Raw genomic sequence first — 23,080 nt, forward strand, 5'->3', positions numbered from 1 at the left:
CATACATTTCAAGATCTTTGTCACCACATATAAGGCCCTAAACAAAACTCACACGGTGCGTACAGCTCAGTCTGTAACTCGGCTGGATAAAGATCCCTCACTATGGCGCCGTCGTCCTCTCCTCTGTCCAACCAGCGACCGCACGGGAAGCGCAGCCTCAGACCCTGGGAGGGGGCGTCAATCTCCACCCAGTCTAAGAACCAACCGGGTGAACCTCCTTTAAAGAGTAAAAAAAAAAATCTCAACTTCTCTCCGCATTGGTCATCATCACAGATGGCTTTTGTTTTCCCGCACCTGAGTTGTCATGACCAATACGAAGCTTTTCCAACTCGCCCAAGTCCACAGCCTCCACAATGAACTCGTTGATGGCGCCCTGCTCAAACTTGTTCTTGTAGTTCTTACACGCCTTCAGGTTGATGATACCTGTCGATAACAAGACAAATCTCAATCTCGGGGAGTTGAAAACAACACCCTGGAACCTTGACGATTTTGCTCACCCGTGTCATCATTCTCTCCAAATAACGAGACAAAGACATTAGCGTCGGTTCCTGAGTACTTCTTTTCTCCAGTTTTTATTTTTATTGTGTATGTAGTCGACATAGCTGAAATAAAAATGAAAGCTCAAATCAAGGATTTGTAAAACCGATTTTAGCAGTGAAGAGATGTTTCAGGCAAAACAAATAATTATTGTCAGAATATGACTGGCCACTATTTGAAGAGGGTGACAATGTTTGACAAAGAGGCAGTGTCCTCTTTTATTCTTCTCTCCTGCATCAACTGAGGCAGCATTCGAAATGAGTTACCTTTCTGCTCGAGCCCCAGAGTAGCGCCGCCTCCCTCCTCATCCTTCTTCATGAAGGCCTCGTCCACAGGAACCAGCTCTCTCGCGATCTGCCCGTCATCCTCATCCACGGCGAGCCAGCGATTACACGGGAAGAAGTACCTGAAAAGCCACAAAAGGGCACAAATTTTAAAAAGCCTAAACGAGTAACTAAAGTTCGGGCGAATTCCACCCACGTAACATCATCCTTTGTGTCCACTATCTCCACACGATCCAGATACCACGATGAATACGACCGCGTGTTGTCATGACGGATCCGAAGCTTCTTCAGAGGACCCAAATCAATCGCTGTCACGATAAACACGTCCTCCTGCAAGATAATTACAGTTGCTGGAATATTTACTTTCCATACAAAAGTTCTTTATATGCTAATCTAGCCTGTGATGGATAAGAAAGAAACTCGGTGTAATTGGGTGGGAGCATTTATGTTCCTGGAACAAGGGTGATGGGGGGATGAATAATTCATGCGAAGGATTCAAGTAATGAGTAAAAGCAGGACAGGTTCAGCGACACAGTAGATGCGCCTCAGCTTCTCTCAGTCATGGCTGGCTTTCTTATTTCAGGAGAATGTCGGTCTTGTTGGAGATAAAACGCTGCTTAATTTGCAGCACAGACAACATTCTGAGAAAGATGAGACGGCGTACCTCGCCTCGTTCGAATTTGTTGATGTTGTCGGAGTTGTTGAGATAACGCTCTCCGGTGTCTCCGTTCTCGCCGTAAATATTAATGAAGACGTCGGCGTCGCTCCCGGCTCCCAGAACGCCACCCGTGAAGACGCACACTTCGTAGGTGTTAACTACCAGAAAATGGAGGGGATGAATTACTAACCCCTAATTAACCTTCCGGCCTACATTGTTGGCAGTAAACAGTGTCTAAAACAAGACAGGCGTGCTTTCTATACAGCAATATGTGACTGTAGAGGTCTGAAATGTCAGTACAAAAGCGAAATCATTCGTGACGTAAACTTATGTATAGTTAAATCATTACGATTTAAGTCTGTATGTGTTACCATGTCAATGTCAACAAGGCCAGGGGGTCAGATACGGCCCGCCACATCATTTTATGTGGCCCGCGAAGACCAATTGTGCATCAAATCCGTGTGTCATTACTAGAATTGCAAATTGTCCTCACTTTTAATATCTTTTTTTTTTTTAAATATTTGACCAGTTTTTACTGGTCTGATTTGAAAACGAGTTGTCAGTTTGTTTTGTAGCCAAGAGAAGCTATGACTACAATGCGGCCCGCGGGAAAAAAAAAAAGGAGTTTGACACCCCTGGTTTGGAGTGTTTTACCTTCCAGTTCTTCAGCTCCGTCAGGCAGCAGCTCCACCTGCAGCTCACCATCCTCTTCTGAGCGGGCCAGCCAACGCGAGCAGGGGAAACGATACGTTACCACCACCTCCTGCATTTCCTCCGCCCCTTCCTCCTCCTCATCCTTCTTCTTTTTCTTCTTTTTCTTATCCTCCTTCTTCTTCTCCTTGGGCATCATAACCATTGCGAGGTGCTTGACCTCCACCGTGTCCAGCAACCAGCCAGATCCGACACCCGAGCCGTCGTGGCCGATGCGGATCTTGAACACTTTGCCCACGTCTTTGGCCTCGATCTTGAGAAGCAGCATTGATTCTGGTTACCGTATTTTCCGCCCTATAAGGCGCACCTAAAAACCTAAAATTTTCTCAAAAACCAACAGTGCGCCTTATAGTCCGGTGCGCCTTATATATGGACCAAATTCCTAAATTCAAACTGGCCCGAAGTATTGTGTCATGAAATCAATCATAAGTGGCCCGCTGAAGACTATGAATCATTATTTTATGATTATAAAGTAATTGGTTTCGTCTGAAGTTGAAATAAAAAAGATAAAATGGAGAATGATTTGATTTGGATTAAAAATCTGACATGATGCATTAATGGTGCGCCTTATATAAGGATAAAGTTTTAAAATGGGCCATTCATTGAAGGTGCGCCTTATAGTCCGGTGCGCCTTATAGGCCGGAAAATACGGTATTCTTTTTTTCCCCCCACACTTTTAAGCAGAGGTGACAAAGGTACCGTCGGCTACCTTGAATATGTCTGTGGAGCGCCTCTCAAAATTGTTGGACCGGCTGTCAAGCCTGATGACCTCTGTCTTCCCTTTGCTGCCGTAAATCTGAATAAACACTTTGGCGTTGGTGCCGGCAAACATCTCATCCCCGGTCACTAATGTTACTTCATAGTTGATCACTGGAAAGAAAGAACCAACAAATATAACAAAAAAAATGGCCGACTCCCACATCAATGTAAATGTGTTTCATACGTTGTTGCGTGTCCAGGATCTCGCTGGGGTAAATCTCCACCTCCGTCTTCCCATCGGCTTCCCCCTTGGAGAGCCAGCGATGGCATGGGAACATGTAGTGCTTTCCATTCACGGGGACCAAGATCTGAACGCTGTCCAAAAACCAACCAGCCCGCATGCCTTCATTGTTATGGCCTATCATCAGGCGGTTGATCTGGAGTGAAAGATCAAACCAAGATGGGGATTGTGGCATTCCATACGAGAACATGTCTCACCTGTCCAATATCTGAAGTCTCTACGGTGAAGATGTCAACGCGACCCGTCTCAAAGTAGTTACTCAGGTTGTTGTCAGAGACCACCAGCATCATTTTACCCGTGTCACCTTTGTCCCCGTAGAGTTTGACATAGACCGTGGAGTCCGAGCTGCCTCCAGGAATGCTCCCAGTCTTCACCGCGACGTGATAGGCAACATCTGGAGCGAGCACACCGACACGCCACTGTCAAGAAGCACAGACTCCTCATGTAAGTCAAAAGTTGCCTTTCTTACTGTAAAGACGCTGGCCGTCCGATAACGGGACTAACTCTCGAACGATCTGTCCATCGTCTTCATTACGATCCAGCCATCTGCACAAGGTATGCGTGAAAGGGTTTTGTGACCGCAATACTGATGTCAACCTCTCACCTGTTGCAGGGGAACTCCATGGCGTGCGCCTCAGCTTGTCCTTCCTCTCTCACCACGACTTTCTCTAGAAACCAGCCGCAGCCTCCGCCTTTGCCGTCGTGCCCGATCCTCACCCTGCGAATTTGACCGATGGCGACGGCCTCGATGACGAACTCGTCCAGCTGAGGACGGCACAGCACAACAGTGCTATCAACACCCAGGTTCATTCATAATTCCGCCGGTGATGATGACTCGGAGTCTTTGTGGTAGCCGGCGCATTCACGCCGCCACATTCACTCACATTCCCTTTCTCAAACTTGTTGATGTTATTTTTGCAGTTGACCAGCGCTCGATCTCCCGTGTCGCCGTGCTCGCCGATGAGATTGAGAAAAACCGACGCGTCCGTACCACTGCCGCCGATGGTCCCAGTGCAAACGGTCACTCTGTATTTTATCACTGCAAAACACCGTATCCAGTCAGTCTCTTACCAGATGTCAAATTCAGGTCCAGGAAGTACATTTAAAAAAATAAAAAATACTGAATACATACAAGGCAGTGGGTCAGCAATTTGCCGGCCCATGGCAGGAAGCTCTCTCACGACTTCGTTATCGTCTTCATTCGTGTCCAGCCAACGCTCACAAGGAAAATGATATTTATCCTTTGTTAGTGTTTTCATTAGCGTTGCCTAAAAACAACAAATGGATGCAAATGTGTTCACGGAAAGCAAAAACTCCTTGAGAGTCATCCATGCACAAGTAAATGAGAAGCTATTTTTTGATTGTTAGATTTCTTCGCTACGCCTCACCTTACTTAGATGCCATCCCGCAAAAGGATTTCTCTTCTGATGCCAGAAACGCAGTTTGGTCAAAATTCCCAAATCAGGCATCTCCACCTGTAGCAGAGAAGCTGCGATCAAGCCAATGAGCCTTGCAGCACTTTGTGAGCGTTTCATCGAATGGACTTACCACAAACCTGTCCACTTGTCCTCTCTCAAAATTATCGGTTTTGTTGTCTAGTCTGATCTCATCCGACTTGCCCTTGTCTCCGTACGCCTGGAAATAAATATCTGCGTCGGTTCCGGCATTGGCCAGGTCGGACGTCCAGACCCACAAGGACCAGGGATGCTCTAGAGGACAACCGCATCACTGAGCATTGTTTGTTTTGTATTCATCTGTTGCCACGAACTGAAGGCCGGAAGCAAACGGGACCCGATTTTTGTTTTAGGACGAAAGATTGAACCTACTTTTTTGCCGTCTCTGCCTGAGTGAGACCATCTCGTAGAGTTCTCGTTCAATCAGTCCGTCTCCTTCCTTCTCGTCCAGCCATTTAGAGCACGGGAAGGTCTGCTCGATGCCCGTGAATGGACAGTAAACCACCACCTGCAAAACAAGCAACATCAGGCCTTAAAAAAAGGAGCTCACACTTTATTTTTTTTGTCTTTGGATGTTTTTTACCTTGTCACAGTACCAGCCGGCACTGACCCCGTCGTTGTCATGTCCGATGGTGACCCTGCTGAGCGGGCTGAGAAGCGCGGCGATCTCCACGTTGAAGATGTCGGTAAGACCACGCTCAAATTTGCCTCCTTCCAAAAACACCTGAACAGTAAAATGATCTCTCGGTTCGTTTCTTTTTTTTTTTTTTTTAAACAGAATCCACATCCAGCAGTGATAATGCATCACCAAAACCAAGCAAGCAAGAGAATAATGGACGGAACCTTGCCGCTATTCTTCAAGCCTTTGCTGCCATGCATCACTACGTGGATTTTGGAGTTGGTCCCAGCTCCTCGGATGTCTCCGGTTACAATCTGGACGTTGTACATGATCCCTGAGAGAAATAGTTACATGTGTGACTACCTGCCGTGTCACTATGGTTCACAGAACTGAAAGCAACAACATTAAATAATCATGGCGGCTTTGTTGTAACAAGTAAAATATTTGTTATTCAGCTGATTTTATTTCTTTTCTCTTACCTGTGGGTTGGCTTCCTCCCACTAAAATATCTCTCTGTATCTTGCCGTCGTCCTCATCGATGGCAAACCATCGACTGACAGGAAATTCATACGCTAGTTTGTTTCCCAGATCATCCACGACCACCTTTGAATAACAACAGCAACGAGAACAACATTCTTACGGTAGTTGGACAATGAATGAGAGGGAAAGAGAGACTTAGGATGGGCGAGTGAATTAATTGCTCACAGAAAATTTCGCATTATCAAACATTTATTCACGGCCACCCCCCTGAATCCCACAGCACACTAAGGTTTGAGCAAAACGGGCTGCCATGACTGCCGGGAACATCGTTTTAAAGGTAAATGCAGCTTTGGTGTTAGTCAACAGTGCAAATCTACCAACTTGACAAGTCTGCTTGATGGAAGTTAATCCCTTAATGGGGAAGGGTTTCTCTTTACATGTTGGCTAGGATGACATCATGCGCATGCCACCTGTGTGTGTGTGTGCGTGTGTGTGCGTGTGTGTGTGTGTGTGTGTGTGTGTGTGTGTGTGTGTGTGTGTGTGTGTGTGTGTGTGTGTGTGTGTGTGTGCGTGCATGCATGAATGCTATAGTTGAGCTCATGTAGTTGAATAAGTGACTCAGATGAGAGGACTGAAAGGAAATAAGAGGATCACAAATCTTAAGTGCCTTTACATAGGCAGACTGAAGTGCACTCTTTTTTATTATGGTGATTTATATTATATTTTTATATTTATTTAAATATCGACAATATTATATTTTTATTTGATCAGTTACACTAATTATATATTTTTTTCTTACTACATTTTTTTTTTTTAAATGGGTGTGCTCTACCTTGTCTACAAACCATCCCGCAGAAGAGCCTTTGTTATTATGGCCGATAGTGATCTTCCTCACTTTGCCCAAATTCGGTGCTTCAATGGTAAATTTGTCCTCGGTGCCTTTCTCAAAGTTGTTTTTGTCGGTATTCAGTAGCCTTTCCCCTAAAACAAGCGCACAATTATTTAGAACGGCCACTCTATAAACTCCTGTAAAAGCTAACAAATATATGCAACCTTTGATTCATTCCCCTTACCTGTATCTCCAAACTCTCCAAAGATATTAATGAAGACATCAGCATCTGTTCCGCTACCTTTTATATCTGCAGTGAATACGCTGACCATGTACTTATTATCTACAAAATGATCAAAACATTATAAAATGTCGGATTTCACCTGAAAGTATCGTTGTCAGTCTTGCTTACATTTGGGCATGTCCATGGGGTCGGCGGTGCCCAGTAAATCTCGAACGAAAAGGCGATCCCCTTCCGATTTACTGAGCCAGTTATTACAAGCAAAGTAGTACCTCAGGTGAGGCCTGATCACGTCGGTCACCACCACCCTGTCCAAGAACCAGCTAGCGTTCAGGCCCGTGTTGTCGTGCTCAATCCTGAAGTCAAGACAAGACATAAGCAGTTGTGCTTATGACACAAATTGCGCCTTCACTCACCGTATTTTCTTCAAGGAGCCAACATTGTGGGTTCTTATCCTAAACACGTCTGTTTTGGCTCTCTCAAATGCAGTGCGACTCCTGAAAAGGTGGAAATGTCCAATGAGCATAGGGAAAATAAAAAAATTACACTAAAATCCACCACCACAAGAGCAACATACCTTTTCTCTGTGCTGTTGGGGTAAAATAAAAGGACACATGAGTCGTATTCAAACTATATAGTGCAACACCTGGTGACGGGCAAAAAAAAAAAAAAATTCAAACTCCCTCTTTGTGAGAGGAACTCACTTGCTAGCCAGATGGACTTTGGGAGTAATACCGAATTCTCCAAAGAGAGTGACAAAGACATTTGCATCTGTGCCTGCTCCTCTCTCATCGCCCGTAACGGTCATCACTTCATATACTGAGAAAGTGAACAGACAATAAATGGGTGCCTTTTACAGTGTGTGATTCAAAAACTGGATGTCGAGAACATACCTTTCTTTTTGTGATACTCATCTTCATAGTTCTCCACCATTTCTGCCTGGTAATTCCGAAGCTCACACTCATAGATTTCCACGTAATTTTCCACCTTCTTCTTTTTGCCTTTTGTCTTCTTCCTGTCCTCGTCGCTGTTCATGGATCCTTTCTTCTTCGTGTCCTTTTTCTTCTTCTTCCCATCCTCCTCATCATGTTCTTCCTCTTTCTCAGAGTCCTTTTTGGATTTTTTATCCTTGGAGCCCATGTTGTCTTTGGAAGGCCGACTTGATGCTTTCTTAGTGGTCGCGATCACATCTGGAAGATTGCTCGCTCTCTTGTTGTCTTCATCATCTGTGCTCTGCGACGGATCACTGAGATCATCCTTTCTTGCTTTTCTTTTTCTTAGCTTTGTCTTCAACTTGTTCTTTTGTCATGTTGCATGTTACATCAGAGCTAGAGCCTTCCTCACTGTCCTTCTGCCGCTTTTTCTTCTTCCTCCGATCTCCGGACTTCCCTTCTGTCTTTTCCTCTTGGTCTTCAGAAGCAGATCCTCAGCGTCTTCGTCATCCACATCTTTGGTTTCCTCCCCCACTCTCTGCTTTGTTTTTTTCTTCTTTGTGGGCATCTTTAATTTATGTACTACCCTGAAACCGATTCCTGTGTCTTGCGGTGAAACTTGATGAAACTGACCTGTGAATGCACATGAGTGACCCAAAGGTCTGTAAGTCTGACTGGAGGTTCCTGGCCTGCGTTGTGCTGGCGGAAACTGGGGAAGACCAGTCACCGTAAAAAACATGGTGTGACCTCATTAGAAATGATCATCTTTAATAAAGTGACATGACTGAGGTGGAAGCAGCCAACTCCTTAAGTGTATCTGGGGTAGATCTGGGGTAATTCACCAAAAATAAAAAATAAAAATAATGTGTACTGATTGAAAGGTGAAAATTACGATTATAGTAGTGTTGGCTCGTGAGTGAACGATTCGTTCAAAAGACCGAATATTTTCAATGAACGAGAGTGACCGAATCACTTCCTAAAGTGAGTCCTTCTTTTTTCAGTTCATATGACTTCAACCAGTAGGTGTCGGTAATGCCCATTGAAGCTTACAATGACGTGACTTCCTGTTCACGAACGAGTCGTGAATTGCATTTCCCGTTCACCAACGAACGAACCTGTGAGTGAACGAATCAGTGAGTGAGTGATTTGCATTTCCAGTTCATCGCAAGAACGGATCAGTGAGGGAACGAATCCTGACTTTCCCGTTCGCGAACGAGTTAGTGGGTGAACTGCATTCCCGTGCATCAACGGATCAGTCAGTGAGCGTGTTGCGTCTCACTCTTGGCGTGGACTATGTAAACCAGAATGTAGATTTCCGATTTACCAAGGAAAAAAAGAACCACTCACTGAAAGACAAAGAGAAGCATAATCTCCCCGTTGTTGCATAACGGCGCATCTCTTCATGTGATAAAGTTAGCCGTTTACTTGGAGAAAACGCGCATAAAGGAAGTGGTAACAGGAAGTAACGTTATTCTCTTCTTCGTTTTGTTTTACGGCGAGGTGGCACGAGCTTCAATGGGCATTACCGACATCACGAGATTATAGTGACCAAAATGATCACGGTTATCGGCTCAAATAAAATACGATAAAATAAAGGAATAGAATAGTCAAAAAATGTAAATACGACTCTTACTATGTTTTTGAAAAGCAAATTCGTCGTACATTAATAGTAATTTTAGTACATAAAGATGAACAAAATGAAAGTCTATATTATTTATCCACCACAAAATTCGCGAATGTGCTTTAGCAAAATAAAAGCTCGCTAGCTTTAACTGTTCTTACGTCATCAATCCGCGCCACGACTTTTCCCACCGAGGTGAAACGCGTATACACGCGAATTAAATTGACAGTTCTTTGACAGTTTTTGTGAATTAAAAAACATGACTGCGGCTATAACTCGCTGTATCGGTCGGATTTTATCTCTGCAGACCGCTCCGATAAGGTAAGTTTAAAAAGCGATATTTTGACCGAAGCAAAGTCTTTTGCGGGTTAAGGTTATTCACTGGACTATTGCTTCTGTAGCCTGTTTGCCCTCACCCTAGTGTCTTTCCTGTTGTGTCTGGCTCGTTAGTGGTCTGGCAGAAAATGGTGGCATTCACAGTCCTTGGTTTACTGCAGCGATGACACTAAGGACGTCTGCTCCGCTCAAGTAAGATTTATACTGGAACATGACATTTCACTAAAAATCAAGACCAATGACCATTATATTTTTAGCGAGATAGTTTTGCTAGTTTATAGTTTTTGTTGAGTGTGTGTCCTTTTTTTTTAAGTGCGGAGCCCAAAAAGAAGAAGAAAGTGGATCCCAGAAGAGAGACGATGATGAGGGAAAGGCTAAAGAAGAGGTTGAAAAAGTTGGAGAAGGTTCCGCCAGAGCTGATCCCAATCGAGGACTTAATCACTCCAGCCAAATGTTTGGATGAGACTAGGTGCAATCTTGCTTTTTCCTAAACTAATCTGACAATTAAGAAGTGTTAGGAGTCGACAGCATGAGCGATTCTTCTCATCATTCAAATATTTTATGACATCTTTACTAACACCTTTTAATTATTTGGTTGTCTTACATTTTCTTATTTCCTATAGGAAAATTGTTCTGAATACTGATTTTGTTTTCTTTACTAAGGGTCCGCTCCACTCCCAGGCTGTCAATTGAAGAAAGTGAAGACCGAGCTCTGTTGCTGAAGGAGTGGTCCCGATACAAACATGTAATCGCCTCCTCAACAAAAGCAAAATAAAAAAGGGTCATACAGTTTGTAGACTACTTGCGACATCTGTTTTTTTTTTTTTGCAGGAGCAGCACTTGGCTGAGATGGAAGCCATCGAGCTTGCCCTCAAAGCCCAGAAGGAGGCACTGGATGAGCTAAAGGCAGAATCAGAAGAGCTTTACCAGGCAGCGCTGAAACCAGACCCCCTCTTGTTCTTTTTCTCCCACGAGGGCCCCTCTTCCACACCACCAATCAGCAGTTATGAAGCGCCCGATGGGAAGTACACCGACGTCACAAAAGTCTACACGCAGTGATGAGCGGGAAAATGCATTTTTTTTCAATGGAAAAACAATAGTCTTGGACTTTCACCTACTGGATTAACAAAACATGTATGAACCATCAAGCAATCATGCCATCCAATGAGGTTTGACTCTGTATTATGTATGAAGCATCAAAACAGCAATAAAGACTAACCTGAGTTAAATTCCCAAGTGTTTAGTACTCAAACACCATTCACCATTGTGCTATATACAGCACAGCACTGTGCAATGACAAAGATTCAATGTGTATTTCTTTACATTTGCAGCGTCATTTGTCCGTGTAGGAGTCCTGAGGTTTTTCATAGTTGAGGGGCAAGTGCCAGTCACTGGGTGGGTCTCGCCTCAGCTCCCACACCGGGGGGAACTTCCTCTGCTCCGCCACTCGGCTCCTTTCGCTTGTCTGCAGTAATTCCTGTAAATCCAAATTCAGTGTTTTGTTGCATCATTGCATTCTTTACTAATGACAATACCAAAGAAAATGAATGGCACATTTTTCACCTTGGCCTCAGCGCTTGTGTTCTTCTCGCACGCTTTACAGTTGTAGTAGTCTTCTTTCCATTGCTGGCAGGATGGAGAGGTACCGTAAGTGTAGTAGTGATGGAAACGATTCCACAAGCTCTTGCAGTGTTTGTATTCACTCCAGTAGTTGCTGCAGGCGCGTGGTGTCTGCAAAAAAAAACAAAAAAAGCCAGCAAAGGTGATTGTTTTATTTACCCGTTAGAAGAAATTGCACCGTGAATACCACAATCCGATCTACTTACAGTAAAAAAGTTAGCAGTTATGATAAAGTAAGCTCCGTAAAATGAGCTCAAGTACACGAGGTTTGAACAACTACACACATTAAAACACACATTCTTCTTTACGTCTCAAGAAAATGTTTGACTTAACAGCTAATTGCTAACGTAGTAACGCGAAGACGTTTCTTTGCTAATTAACAGTTGAGACTTTATTACCACCAAGCAGTATTTTGTAACGGAACGCCGAGAACACCTCTAGCTCAATAAATAAACATAATAGTACATTTTACCCTCCATTCTCTCTCCACTGACGTTCCCATTGCTAGCTTGGCTTGCTAACAAAAGATGCGTTCACTTACACTCGTATTTTGTAAGCTTGTTGTAGTGCTCGTTTCATGCTAGACAATGTAGACATATTCTAACGCAGTAAATATCAGCAAAGAACATCTGTTCAATGTTGCAGTTTATGAACATAAGAACAGCACCCACACTTTTAACAATCCTTTATTCATCTATAAATAAAGAAAAAAGAAAATATTCGAGATCCCTAAAATAACTGGAAAAATTCAACACATTTCTCATCATTATTAAGATCAAGTTCAAAAAATATTGCACCCATTTTGTCACAACAATGGGCCATAATTGGGGAGCAAAATGTATGAAGTGGACTGTAAATCGTCAACAATGGAAAATAGCAGGCAAACGTAACCTTCAAGTAAGAGGCAAATCAAATCCGAATAAAAATGCTTCAAAGGTGAATCTTGGTCATGTTTTGGTAAAATAATTTAAACCAACCACCAACACATTTGGGAGTACAAAAATCAATGCTGGCAGCATTTTATGTATCGCAGCTTCAATTCAACAAAAAAGGGACTGCCCCAGTTGTAATCAAGTACAAGCCAACTTCCACAGCACAACTGCAATTTCAAAGCGTTGTCTCGGTGTGCCTGAAAGAATGTTTTCCCTTTGCAGGCGTAGGTGACAAGACATGTTGTGTGTGTGTTTGTGCACATGAGCCTTCAAATCTTTTTTGCCAGAGCTCATCATGGCTTTCTGCCCTTCTTGCGTAATGATTGTCCTTCTCCGGAGAAGGCGATGAATCTGTTCATGGCGTCATCCTGAGAGGCAAAGCAAAGAGTTTTGATTGCAAAACCTTGGAATAAAAGTCACACTTGAACTGTAATGCGCTTAAACATTTCACCAGACTGACATCGTCAGGCATTCTTCTCGGCAGTGGCCTCGAGTTTCGAATGAACGTGATCCGGCCGACTTTAAACTCGTAGTTGGGGATACCTCTGCGTGACAAAACAATATCATTGACTACTTTGTTTTTAATCGATCCTAAACTACCACCATCCATTCTTGAAAACACTCCTTTGGACCTGATAATGTCGCTGGGGCCCAGCGGAGCAGGGCTGGGCTCGATCCCTTTGGTTTTACCATCCAAACGGTTGCCAGAACCGGTGAAGGCCTGAAGAGAACATACGCATTGTCATCAAGACAAAAGACCCGAACACACCAGTCACCCTCATTAACAATCGCTCACTCGGAATCGTGTGTCCATATCGGCGTAAGTGCTTGGATCTGCGTCCTCCTCCTGAGAAGGTGAGGACAAACACATTTTATGGAGCCAGCAATTGTACAAGCAGGCATGTTGCAATGCGGCACGTACACTCGGTTCTTCTTGGTGATGAGGCCTGCGTTCGGGCTCTTTGTAACCGAGCGGCGCATCAAAATCCACCTGGGCGTGACATCACGGATTAAAAGTGGGAGTGAAGCACGCTAATCGTACATTGCAGGTCAAATCATACTTACATTCATGTCACACTCAATGATGGATACTGCTTTGTCTGGCTTGGTCTCCATCACACGCAGCTCATAAATCTAAAGACAGTTGGAGGAAGCTTCATTTTATTCCACTCAGTAAAAAAAAAAAAAATTCAGGTCGCACCACAGTTACTATGACATTTGATACTACCTTGTAGATGTTAAGTGCTTCTGTAAATAAACATTAGGTTGTAGGACTATTATATAATATGCATTTCTTGTATTCGTACCAATATGCAGGGTAAAAAAAATAACAGTTCAAATACATTCAGAATTTACATCAAGTTGATGTAAAAAATTAACATACCCCTTTTCAAACGACACGTTTTTGTGACGTAAAAAATGAGAATTTAGTTGCGCGTTATGTGTCCAGGCATATAAGTTTTACTTTGGCGCCATCTTGTGGAATCTTAGTGTTGTTGTTTGATTAAATCATTGCTCGTGTTTTTTATGTTTGATCTGTCTGGATTTGTCGTGTAGTCCAAAGTGAAATTGACAGTACAGCTCATTGAAGTCCTTGTAAACATCCGTGTACCTTTTCATTATAGTTGATGGCTATGACATCACCCGTGGTCAGGCACGCAAAGTTCCTCAAAGCATTCTCCAGGCTGAAAGAGGGTGTCCACAATATTGCTTTTTCACATCACATACCACGATGTAGAAAAGGATCAGTTGGGTGCTGTGCAGTACTACGTCTTACACTGCTTTGGGGTTTGTAATATCCAAAAAGTCCGGACTCTGCGGCTGGAACTTGGAGTAGGTGGCCACCATGAGGTTAACACTCTCAACCTGGACCAGACCGCCTTCCTCCAGCAGCAGATTCTGCATCATCTGAGGAGCAAAGGAACCTGTATCTGCATCACTCGGTTTCATGACAATTCTCGGTGTGTCTCACCCAGTGTGGAAGATAGCAGATTCCCTCATCTGCCACAAATTCAAGAACACCACAATGTGTCATTCGGTCTGAGTTCTTATTGGTCAGCTTGAAGAGCATTGGGTAGGTGATATTAAGTCTGCCTGGACAGGTGGATAACACACACAGTTAGAAATGATAGGATTAGCTAAAAAAACAAAAACAAAGGACATTTCAAGTGGGAATTATGATTAAACACTTACTGAGCTGGTCAAGCGCTGAAGGTGGCATTATGACTGAAGAAAAATAAACAATCAGAGTCACAATATTGCTAAAAAATCTATACAGGATGTGCTAACAGGAGTGGAACGAGTCAAATAATTAAGTTCACTTGCAAATTCTGACAAGTGCTAATGTAATGTAGCTCACAATGTTGCATTATGAAACGTTATCATGGTTTATCGATCGACGTCAATAGAGCGTGCCATAAATAACCTGAAGCTTCTTTTATGAAGAGGTGCTCAAAATTCGGAAGTCGGGTCATTCGTAAGTCAAGGTACCACTGGAGCTTGTTTTTTGACAGATTCTACATAAACACATACTTTTTTTCTTTTTCTTTTTCATCACGGTGCGTCGTGTGTCATCGTGTACGGATGCGACTTACTTTTTCCTCCCTTCTCCACGTCGGAGCGGTCGTTGGGACCCGCCAGCATCGACACAGAATAGCATCGGTACTGAGTGGAAAAGCGGTTCTGGAAGCCACGGGACATCGGGTGGTCAAAGAGGTGGAAGGAAAACTGTGCAAGACAAGCCAATTTGTTACGAACTGCAACACGTTGCTAAGGGAAGAATAAAAAAATGGTGGTTTGTTCGGGTTAAGTTTCATGATGACGGTGCGTGTTTGGTCGTGTTGTTGTTCCTAGCGGCAGCTAGCTTAACAGCGTCGAGTTGCAGTAGTATTGACGGCTTCGTCAGCGTTGGCAGATGAAAGCTTTTGTTGCTCACCATGTCGACGTGGTTGTCTTTGGTCCCACGCAGCGCCCAAAACAAGAATACGAGCTTGTGTTAGGCTATTTTGACATTTACATACAAGCCGAATACTTCCACTGTTGTCTTCCGCCCAAACCGGAAGTGCGGGTGACGTAGTCGATGACGAAGAGGAGCCAACCAATCGTCGGCTCGTAACATCACGCTCGTAGTTTTCGTTACAATTTTCTACCCAACAAACAGTAACGCTATTGTTCTTGCGGCGATTATTTATGTATGCAGAAACTGCTCCCACTATGTAGTTACGGAGAAGTACTGGACTCTGATAAAAGTAGTCGTGAATCGTTTTTTTTTTTTTAAAGGGACAGTAATTTCCAATTGCAACTGTAATTCGACTGTTTTACCCAAGTAAACGTAAAATTAAATTTATATGAAATAGCTTTTGTGAATATTTTCAAGACCAAGAAGAATTATTTAAAAAAAAAAACATCATTAATGTGATCTATAAACTGCACAATGCAACTGAAAGATGAAAGAAAAAAAATCAAATAAAAACACCACACCTACAATTAAGTGTCAGCATCCTGCTCTGGGGCTTTTTCCTCTCCATGAAACACAGACAAGTGTTAATATTTTAATAAGTCTTATGAAGACCAAATTACATGCACGTGATTTACAGGAGCACAATTTTAAAGTAATTTGAACCCTAATCGAGGTCGTTTCTATTAGAAAATGCATGTAAACATAGCTTATAAAATACTATGACAACCGATGAGGGGCTTCTTTCCTTTCAAAAGTTGGCTTTATACTGGAGGCCAACTTTTGGCGACGTCCTGATGCACGGCCTCAGGTAGCCAAAGGCAGTATTCAGACAGCAAGACTAGGGGGAGAAAACAAAAAGGTTAGGCGAAAAGATATTGAATAAAATCTGACAATCAAGTCTTGGCAGCTCCATAAAGTTTGTACATTTATTGTCAGTCTTCCACAGGGAGAGGAGAGCGTCTCTGCAGTCGACTCTTTGCGAGACCAGAGCTCCCAGCACGGCTTCTGTCCTCGGCTGCAGCCTACAGCACAAAGACAGGATCATTTGTTTAATTTCGTTGAACGTGAGGAAGTCGTGTGTGTGTGTGTGTGTGTGTGTGTGTGTGTGTGTGTGTGTGTGTGTGCACGCGCTCGCGAGAGCGAGAACAATGACTTACTTGGCCCATGATTTCATCATGATGGAGGGGTTTGACAGAAGATGGCTCCTTTGGGCCTTTAGTTTAGGACACACCTGCACAAAACACACAAAAAGTCAGATTAGCACCCAGACTACAAGATCATCTGTAAAATCAATTACGTTAATTTCAAGGGTCCTAATTGCTAAGAGCAAGAAAACAAGTGGGGAAATGCAACATAACCTACATAAATAGTACATAAATACAAAACCATGACCAGGAGATTTAAAAATGTCCTTTGCCACATTCCAGATATAAAATAGGATTTTTTGTGAAGAATCACCACCAAGTGGGATGCAATCGTGAAGTGGAAATATTAATAATACTCAATTATTGAGAAAAGTGGAATTGAAGCAGTACCTCTCCATCTAGAATAAATTGAGCAAACAGTTTGTATCTTTCCAGACCATCTGGATACTCCATCTCCACTGCGGGAAGCTTCCAGGCCACTCGAACTGCAAAACACCAAGTGTGCAATTGATGTCAAGAGCAGAGAAAAGACGCAGCATGAATGGCGCCCCGTCATCAGTGGCAGCTTACAGAAGGTGCTTGAGCGGTGACACCTGATGGTGCCCGTGGAGGAACACAAATATGGCTCCGGTGACTCCAGAGGAGGGTCAAGGTGGCAGTACTGCGGCAGGAGCCGAGGCACCCACTCGGCTTCGACGGCGGACACACCTGACGGAAACACAACAACACAAAAACAACACGCAACTGGTCTTAAAGTGGAACCCAGTGGCCCCTAACCCGAAATTTTAGAAAATGTACCCGAGTAATCAACAGAACATTTGCTAGGATCATCGATTTGTTTGCGACAGCACTAGCTGACCTTTCATGTACATCTTGGTGGTCTCCATTATTTCCTGGTAGACGACAAACTCGGGCAACGTTTTGAAGAGCGGTGATGACGGATGAATGAAGACCGGCTCGTCCATGAGTGGTGTCTGTGGAGAAGGAAAGGGGTCGAAATTTCCATCGACGAGTGTTTGCAGCTACCATTACCCAAGGCACACCTTGTAGGCCTCCTTCCATTTCGCGTCTAACAATTCCTCCGCTTGTACTCTTCTCGCTAGATGGTCACCGAGGCCTGCTAGAGTGATTTGTCGCAAGCAGACCACCTGGTGCGCCGTAGGGGGAGACATTTTGGGGTCGACGAACACTCCCATATCGGGGGACACGGTGTTCACTGGGAAGAAATAAAAGTGGACGGTGCTTCACTTGTCCACAAACCACATGTCAACTACAAGTGGATTTGAGTGGATTAGAACATCATGGAAAAGTTCCTAAATTCAAAAAGTAAACCTAATGTTGATCGTTAAAATTTACTACGAACAAAAACTTCAACTTCACCAACACCAGAAAATGACAAACAATTCAAATGAGTTCAAGTACCTGCATTGGTGAGTTGACTCCTGAGTCGGCGGATCTCCACCATAGCTTTGTACCTCAGACCGTTCTCTTCGCAAAATGAGGGCGTACAACCGGCGAATTCGCACGCGCCGACAGCACCTGACGCGCACACACGCAGTTCACGTTTCAGGCTGGCTCGGCTCTTGGGATGCCGCACAGCAAACGTACCCAGCATGACCATGATGTCCCCCAGCAAGAGTGACGGTCCTTGCCCCGCCCACAGCCTCCTCATTTGGGCCATCCGAGCGCGACGCTGAGACAGCTTGGAGTTCTCGTCTTCACTCCCTGCCGGTCTGAACAATTAAAAGCATACATTTAAAATGATCGAGGGGTTCTCAAACTGTGGTCTGGGTACCCCGGGAGGGTCCGTGAGCCGCAGCTTGAGGGTCTGCAAAATATTTGTAAGAAATAATTCTGATGTATCGTTTAAGTGCTCGTCACCTGTTGAGGTCTTCAAAAATCTCCCGAACGGTCATGGCAGCGACCGTGGCAATGACATAGGGTAAGCACTCCTGCTGCTGGCCCAGCGCCAGCATTTTGGCGTAGCGCGGCGCTACAGGGAACGAGGCCATAGCTCTACCCAACGGGGTTATGGGGCAGCTCAGCCTCGCTCGCTCCATCTCTCTCATGCTGAAAGAAGACACGAACGTTACAAAAACGGCACATCTGATGGCAGAATATCAGAAAGCGACCATGACGTGCTTTGCAAATGGGATGGAAGCAGAGATAGGAAGATTACCTTCTAAGACTGGGTGGCTCTTTGAGAGCTCCTAAGGAGACCAACAACTGTTCTGCTGCCACAAGGGCCTCAGTAGAAGGAGGAGTAGGGAAGGGGAAATTGACCACCTGCAGACCACAAAAGTGGGCATTGTCACGCTTATTTTAACAACAGAAATTCGGTGACGAGCTAGAACAAACCTTCTCGATGTTGAGATCCTTCATCTGCAGGACCAGGTCATCTACAGGCCTGCGAGTGATCTCTGCTTCTGAGAACTGACTGAAGTCACCAAAGACTGCGGATGAATACAACCTGCAGGAGAAAGTTTGCATAAAGGGGTGTTTCTTAACCTTTATTGATAAGCCAAAGCGTATACAGTGGTGCCTTGTTTCACCATTTTATCGTTCCGTGACCATAACTTGAACCTTAAATCATTATTCACCACTGAAATGAATAAAAATGTCTATTTCTTTCCAGACCCACACTGACCTGTAACAATGTCCTGGCTCTGTTCGTCCCGCTCTGCCCGCCCTCTGATTGGCTGCCGCTTGCGAGATCCACGTAACCTTGAAGGACGACACGCCCGTCACGCGGTCATAGAAGCGCTTCTTCACTCGGCCGCAGTCCACCACGTATTTTATGCCGGGGATGGTCAGCGAGGTCTCAGCCACGTTGGTGGCCACCACACATAGACGAGTGCCAGGGGGAGGGGGCCTGAACACCTGCACGCGCGCACACACACACCCTGGCATTACTGAAAGAAAACACTTTCAATAAGTCTAAACACTCAAATTGATTTCACCTTGGCCTGTTGCTCAGGAGCCAGTAGTGAGTAGAGCGGGAGGACGTACATGGGGATGGACGGGTCAGCCTTCTCTTCTATGAGGACATTCATCATTTGATGTATTCCACAGGTCGCAAGAGTCATGAAATGAGCAGCGAGGCTTGCCTGTGTCGCAAGGATCATCTCCAATGTCCAAGTCAGAGCCTTCATCCTCGTCCTCAGCTATCCCCGCCTCTCTGTCCTCGTCTCCTTCGTCCACCGGCTGCGCTGAGTAATTGTCCAGGTCGATACGAGGCAGCGACTGCAAAACGGAGACAACTCGATGCTTAATAATCGAATCTTTGATCCGGGAAATGACAGACAAGGAAGCACTGCAACGTACAACGCTCTTCTTCTGCTTGGCCCTCTTGAACCTCTTCACGGCTTCTGAGGAATCTGCTTCGTCCTCGTCACCTGAAGAGAAAATTGCTCTTAAACTGAAGCCAAAGCATAGATTATGTTGGATTGTTTTTAAGTGAGCTACACTCACCAATAGTTGTGTCGCCCTTCCTGAAGGGGAAAGCTTTTCTCAGTCTTCTACACAGGCCGTGAACCTCTGCCTGGCCAGTAAGAAATACCAGAATACCTCCTGAAGCGTGAAGACGGGAAATTGAGTCCACAACTACAGGCATCAAAATTCCACTCGGTGGCAGTTTGGACTTAAAATGTTATCAAATTGTCCATGGTGCACCTGAAGGCAGCATGCGGTGGATCTTGCAGGTCTTATGAAAGGCCTCTCCGGTGTAATCGTCTAGCGGGGTACGTTTGTTGAAATGCACAGTGACAGGAAACTGCCGAGCGTCCACCTTGATGATAGGCGGAGGCGTTTTGAACAACTTCTGGTTGTCAGTGAAGTCCTCCACGCGCAGAGTGGCGGACATGACCAACAGCTTCATGGGCAAACCTTTCTGAAGATGCACAAAACCAACGATGAACGTTAACACTATATTTAATTGAATAAAAAAAAAAAAAAGGCACTCGCGCGCTGTACGTCACCTTGTTTCTGAGGGGAACAATACGAGAGAGCAGACCAACAAGAATGTCGGTGTACACGCTTCGCTCGTGGGCCTCGTCTATGATGATCACGCGGTAACGTCGCAGCAGGAAGTCCTGAGGCCAGATGGGTTCAGCAAAAAAAAACAAATACACGTTTTATTTTTTGCATGTACGTTGTGTGTTTGCAGTTTAAAAATAATATTGTTGATTCCATTATCAGGTGGTGCTTATTAAACCATTGATAACAAATACAGTAGAAATAAAAAGTAAGTAAAAAGTAATCCGTTTATTAGCTGAGTTTCTACCTTCTGGATTTCTTTCAGGAGAACACCATCCGTCATGAATTTGATCTTGGTCTCATCCGTCACATTGCCCTCGTATCGAATCTGATACGACACCACTCTGAGCACGCAAACACAGACATCAGACGTCATTTTAAAGCAGCCGAAGGCCTAATGGGTGAAAGTGTTACCGTGTGGACAGATTCATCTCTTTGGCGACTCGGTGTGACATGCTGACAGCTGCTACTCTTCTCGGCTCAGTGATGCCAATCATTCCAGTGCCACTGGAAGGAGACAATATTAGTGCTTGAATGGGGATTGCAATCATCTCAACGGAGGACCAACTCACCTGGCGTAGCCGGCTTCGTAGAGAAACTGGGGCACTTGTGTTGTTTTCCCACTCCCGGTCTCTCCACAAATGATGACGCAAGGGTTTTCCTTCACAGCCTCCATGATGAGCTGCTCCTCGGCCAACACCGGCAGTTTCAGACGAGCCGCCTGCGTTAGCGGTCACAAGATTGTCGTACATTTTTGCACATCGGGAAAAGTGGTTCGTTGTCTCTTTGGCAAACCTGGATTTTGGGTAATCTGTCGACCGGGATGAAGACGGCCGGCTGCGATGTCTTTGAGGTCTCATTGGACATGGACTCCTTAGTCTGTTCTTCTTTCTGAATCTCCTGCGTTTCTTCCTCCTCCTTCTCTTTTACCTCCTCACAGGGAGAACTTGTTTCTTTACACGCGCTCGTCAGCGGGGTTTTGTCCACTTTACTGTCTTCTTCCTCTTCATCACAGTCATCATCACTAGTTGAGACATCACTCGTATCTTCAACCTCCTGCTCCTCTTCCTCCTCCTCCTCTTCTTCTTTCCATTTTCGCTTCCTGTTGGCCCCGCCGACACTGCTGATCTTTGGTCCAGTTGCGCCATCTACAACTTCATCAGATGACCTGAAAAATGGAGAGGACGAAGTCATCGAAAACTTGTCACACAGGTTGTCTCAATCCGATCACAGGATCGGAAATCGGGGCCATCAAGTAAAATGGCTAGAAACTAAAATGGAACTGGGGTATCCCTACCACTGCTACTTACCCACTTATTATTTGTTAGTCTCAACTTACTGTTTTGTGCGGTAAAGCTTCTCCCCTGTGCCCAGTTTGGATGTAGTGTAAAAGAGCTTCAGTTCAGACTCTGGAACCTGCACCTCAGCCAGTCGATTCAGGATGTCAGCTCTCTGCAAACAAAACAAAAATGTCCATGTGAATCAAAAAAGTGACAAGTCAAAAGGATACAGATTTGGAGATCAGAGTGTAGCCCTGTCACCTGAGCTTTCTTCTGCTTCCTCTCGAGCACTTTTTGCAGTTCTTTCTTCTGCTTCTTGGTTAAAGGCTTCTTTTTAGAAACAGGAGTTATTGAAGAGATCTTCTTTTTTGCCTTGTTGGCTGGCAATACCAAGGCGTTGCTCTCATCGACACCCTTTAGTCTGCTCAGATCTACGGTCGAAATTACTATTAAAATCAGTCCAACAAAAGCGTATTGATGATGACGTTGTCAGTCACCTAGTTCTAATACAATGTCAGCCTTTTTCCCGTTTACTGGTTCTTGATGTTCGCCCTGTTGTCTCCCTTTCCAGTTGTGCTTCTTTCTCAGTTTACCCATCTCTACTTGAACAAGGGGGAAAACGACACACGCACACATTACGAGCCGGACACTGTTGAGTTGCGATACATACAATGAAATGTTTTTCGAACATTCATTTGCGACTAAAGACATAATGAAAGGCACAAACCGTTTATTTCCACGTAGCAAACAATGTCCTGAAATTGGCCACACTTGGTATGGTGGGTTTGCTTCTACCTCACGTGTAAACAGGAATCCGTCCGTCATTTAAACATGATCGAAAAGAAAACACTCATGATACAAAGGTTCCGCTTCAAACCGAAGAGTACTAGACATGTGAAATATGAAAGAAAAAAAGTAAACAATGATTGCGTTTGTTTGTTTGTTTGTTTGTTTTTTTCCAAGAAAATATAATAATAATTCACCTATTCAGAGCAACTCGGCAGGACCCTCACGAGGGAGTGCAACCATCAAATAGGTCCGTAATAAGTCTCTGTTTTAAAGTACGTATAACAAAACAAAAAGGAATTAGTTCTGAGAAACAAATGACCAAAGTTTTTTCCACTCTTATCCTAAAAGTAATCCAAATTAAAATAAATTGTGTTCAAGATAAATAGATAAATAAATAAATAAATAAATAAATAAATAAATAAATAAATAAATAAATAAATAAATAAATAAATAAATAAATAAATAAATAAATAAATAAATAAATAAATAAATAAATAAATAAATAAATAAATAAATAAATAAATAAATAAATGCTTTTCGTGGTATTTGGTGTGGTACTTTTTTGTACGAGTTGTAAATAAAATGCTTGGGGGGGGGGATTCCAACTATTTCCAACAA

General features: G+C 44.1%; 5 protein-coding genes across 12 annotated transcripts in view; 1 reads left to right on the forward strand and 4 right to left on the reverse strand.

Annotated features, from left to right (window-relative positions):
* The window catches only part of LOC133153895 (lipoxygenase homology domain-containing protein 1-like), a 14,316-nt gene extending 5,105 nt beyond the window's left edge, over window positions 1–9,211 (reverse strand). Inside the window, exons 1-28 of one of the 3 annotated variants that reach the window (XM_061278136.1) lie at window positions 9,093–9,211; window positions 7,707–8,378; window positions 7,518–7,632; window positions 7,391–7,402; window positions 7,230–7,310; window positions 6,985–7,169; window positions 6,817–6,915; window positions 6,576–6,724; window positions 5,743–5,866; window positions 5,488–5,597; window positions 5,228–5,368; window positions 5,017–5,152; window positions 4,739–4,899; window positions 4,579–4,665; window positions 4,323–4,458; window positions 4,075–4,229; window positions 3,795–3,955; window positions 3,660–3,736; window positions 3,388–3,584; window positions 3,134–3,326; window positions 2,900–3,060; window positions 2,134–2,443; window positions 1,486–1,637; window positions 1,018–1,151; window positions 804–943; window positions 498–602; window positions 295–423; window positions 53–217 (exon numbers count right to left, since the gene is read on the reverse strand). In XM_061278136.1, coding sequence (XP_061134120.1) covers window positions 53–217; window positions 295–423; window positions 498–602; window positions 804–943; window positions 1,018–1,151; window positions 1,486–1,637; window positions 2,134–2,443; window positions 2,900–3,060; window positions 3,134–3,326; window positions 3,388–3,584; window positions 3,660–3,736; window positions 3,795–3,955; window positions 4,075–4,229; window positions 4,323–4,458; window positions 4,579–4,665; window positions 4,739–4,899; window positions 5,017–5,152; window positions 5,228–5,368; window positions 5,488–5,597; window positions 5,743–5,866; window positions 6,576–6,724; window positions 6,817–6,915; window positions 6,985–7,169; window positions 7,230–7,310; window positions 7,391–7,402; window positions 7,518–7,632; window positions 7,707–7,953 — 3,862 coding nt within the window. In that variant the 5' untranslated portion in view covers window positions 7,954–8,378; window positions 9,093–9,211. Of the gene's footprint in view, window positions 1–52; window positions 218–294; window positions 424–497; window positions 603–803; window positions 944–1,017; window positions 1,152–1,485; window positions 1,638–2,133; window positions 2,444–2,899; window positions 3,061–3,133; window positions 3,327–3,387; window positions 3,585–3,659; window positions 3,737–3,794; window positions 3,956–4,074; window positions 4,230–4,322; window positions 4,459–4,578; window positions 4,666–4,738; window positions 4,900–5,016; window positions 5,153–5,227; window positions 5,369–5,487; window positions 5,598–5,742; window positions 5,867–6,575; window positions 6,725–6,816; window positions 6,916–6,984; window positions 7,170–7,229; window positions 7,311–7,390; window positions 7,403–7,517; window positions 7,633–7,706; window positions 8,379–9,092 lie in introns of those variants that run through there. The other 2 variants (XM_061278137.1, XM_061278138.1) reach the window with 2 other exon arrangements.
* On the forward strand, window positions 8,787–10,931 carry mrpl40 (mitochondrial ribosomal protein L40). Of its 4 annotated transcripts, none has more exons than XM_061278160.1 (5): window positions 8,787–8,862; window positions 9,817–9,894; window positions 10,016–10,171; window positions 10,366–10,447; window positions 10,534–10,931. In XM_061278160.1, the coding sequence occupies exons 2-5, from the start codon at window positions 9,866–9,868 to the stop codon at window positions 10,759–10,761; spliced, it is 495 nt and encodes a 164-aa protein (XP_061134144.1). In that variant the 5' UTR covers window positions 8,787–8,862; window positions 9,817–9,865; the 3' UTR covers window positions 10,762–10,931. The 4 variants fall into 4 exon arrangements, with proteins under 4 accessions (XP_061134144.1, XP_061134146.1, XP_061134145.1 ...); XM_061278162.1 differs by having other exon boundaries at window positions 8,814–8,878; XM_061278161.1 differs by having other exon boundaries at window positions 8,821–8,882.
* lg5h22orf39 (linkage group 5 C22orf39 homolog) lies at window positions 10,927–11,921 on the reverse strand. Its single transcript, XM_061278165.1, has 3 exons — window positions 11,795–11,921; window positions 11,266–11,433; window positions 10,927–11,179 (listed from the first exon to the last, which is right to left on the reverse strand). The coding sequence occupies exons 1-3, from the start codon at window positions 11,822–11,824 to the stop codon at window positions 11,036–11,038; spliced, it is 342 nt and encodes a 113-aa protein (XP_061134149.1). The 5' UTR covers window positions 11,825–11,921; the 3' UTR covers window positions 10,927–11,035.
* Window positions 11,922–11,992: 71 nt separating this feature from the next.
* On the reverse strand, window positions 11,993–15,349 carry ufd1l (ubiquitin recognition factor in ER associated degradation 1). Of its 2 annotated transcripts, none has more exons than XM_061278156.1 (12): window positions 15,190–15,349; window positions 14,849–14,981; window positions 14,448–14,480; window positions 14,227–14,348; window positions 14,032–14,162; window positions 13,867–13,939; window positions 13,320–13,388; window positions 13,177–13,245; window positions 13,051–13,101; window positions 12,887–12,975; window positions 12,715–12,799; window positions 11,993–12,622 (listed from the first exon to the last, which is right to left on the reverse strand). In XM_061278156.1, the coding sequence occupies exons 1-12, from the start codon at window positions 15,190–15,192 to the stop codon at window positions 12,548–12,550; spliced, it is 933 nt and encodes a 310-aa protein (XP_061134140.1). In that variant the 5' UTR covers window positions 15,193–15,349; the 3' UTR covers window positions 11,993–12,547. The 2 variants fall into 2 exon arrangements, with proteins under 2 accessions (XP_061134140.1, XP_061134141.1); XM_061278157.1 differs by having other exon boundaries at window positions 14,849–14,936; window positions 15,190–15,333.
* Window positions 15,350–15,792: 443 nt separating this feature from the next.
* On the reverse strand, window positions 15,793–22,797 carry dhx37 (DEAH (Asp-Glu-Ala-His) box polypeptide 37). 2 transcript variants are annotated; one of them, XM_061278141.1, is made up of 28 exons: window positions 22,657–22,797; window positions 22,401–22,559; window positions 22,171–22,272; window positions 21,935–22,104; window positions 21,733–21,845; window positions 21,189–21,561; window positions 20,966–21,114; window positions 20,808–20,900; window positions 20,641–20,737; window positions 20,336–20,449; window positions 20,031–20,247; window positions 19,830–19,928; window positions 19,683–19,753; window positions 19,466–19,601; window positions 19,319–19,395; window positions 19,006–19,238; window positions 18,717–18,828; window positions 18,538–18,644; window positions 18,240–18,428; window positions 17,967–18,091; window positions 17,781–17,897; window positions 17,402–17,574; window positions 17,218–17,332; window positions 16,929–17,066; window positions 16,749–16,843; window positions 16,371–16,444; window positions 16,138–16,235; window positions 15,793–16,051 (listed from the first exon to the last, which is right to left on the reverse strand). In XM_061278141.1, the coding sequence occupies exons 3-28, from the start codon at window positions 22,268–22,270 to the stop codon at window positions 15,975–15,977; spliced, it is 3,462 nt and encodes a 1,153-aa protein (XP_061134125.1). In that variant the 5' UTR covers window positions 22,271–22,272; window positions 22,401–22,559; window positions 22,657–22,797; the 3' UTR covers window positions 15,793–15,974. The 2 variants fall into 2 exon arrangements, with proteins under 2 accessions (XP_061134125.1, XP_061134124.1); XM_061278140.1 differs by having other exon boundaries at window positions 22,401–22,772.
* Between the last annotated feature and the right edge of the window lie 283 nt (window positions 22,798–23,080).

Source organism: Syngnathus typhle, linkage group LG5 (assembly GCF_033458585.1).
Source record: "Syngnathus typhle isolate RoL2023-S1 ecotype Sweden linkage group LG5, RoL_Styp_1.0, whole genome shotgun sequence".
Classification (NCBI taxonomy): Eukaryota; Metazoa; Chordata; class Actinopteri; order Syngnathiformes; family Syngnathidae; genus Syngnathus; species Syngnathus typhle.

Bases quoted from the DNA above. Each gene is read 5' to 3' on its own strand.
- mrpl40 (XM_061278159.1), top strand. From the start codon at position 9,626: ATGACTGCGGCTATAACTCGCTGTATCGGTCGGATTTTATCTCTGCAG. The intron at 9,895-10,015 runs GTAAGATTTATA...TTTTTTTTTAAG, and splicing joins AGGACGTCTGCTCCGCTCAA to TGCGGAGCCCAAAAAGAAGA. The intron at 10,448-10,533 runs GTAATCGCCTCC...TTTTTTTTGCAG, and splicing joins AGTGGTCCCGATACAAACAT to GAGCAGCACTTGGCTGAGAT.
- lg5h22orf39 (XM_061278165.1), bottom strand. From the start codon at position 11,824: ATGGGAACGTCAGTGGAGAGAGAATGGAGG. The intron at 11,434-11,794 runs GTAAAATGTACT...TTTTTTTTGCAG, and splicing joins CAGTGGAGAGAGAATGGAGG to ACACCACGCGCCTGCAGCAA. The intron at 11,180-11,265 runs GTGAAAAATGTG...TTGGATTTACAG, and splicing joins ACACAAGCGCTGAGGCCAAG to GAATTACTGCAGACAAGCGA.
- ufd1l (XM_061278156.1), bottom strand. The intron at 13,940-14,031 runs GTAAGACGTAGT...ACCCTCTTTCAG, and splicing joins ATTACAAACCCCAAAGCAGT to CCTGGAGAATGCTTTGAGGA. The intron at 13,389-13,866 runs GTACACGGATGT...AACTGTCTTTAG, and splicing joins CCATCAACTATAATGAAAAG to ATTTATGAGCTGCGTGTGAT.
- dhx37 (XM_061278141.1), bottom strand. From the start codon at position 22,270: ATGGGTAAACTGAGAAAGAAGCACAACTGGAAAGGGAGACAACAGGGC. The intron at 19,754-19,829 runs GTGAGTGTAGCT...TTTTCTCTTCAG, and splicing joins GAAGGGCGACACAACTATTG to GTGACGAGGACGAAGCAGAT. The intron at 16,445-16,748 runs GTACTGCTTCAA...TGTTTTGTGCAG, and splicing joins AATTTATTCTAGATGGAGAG to GTGTGTCCTAAACTAAAGGC.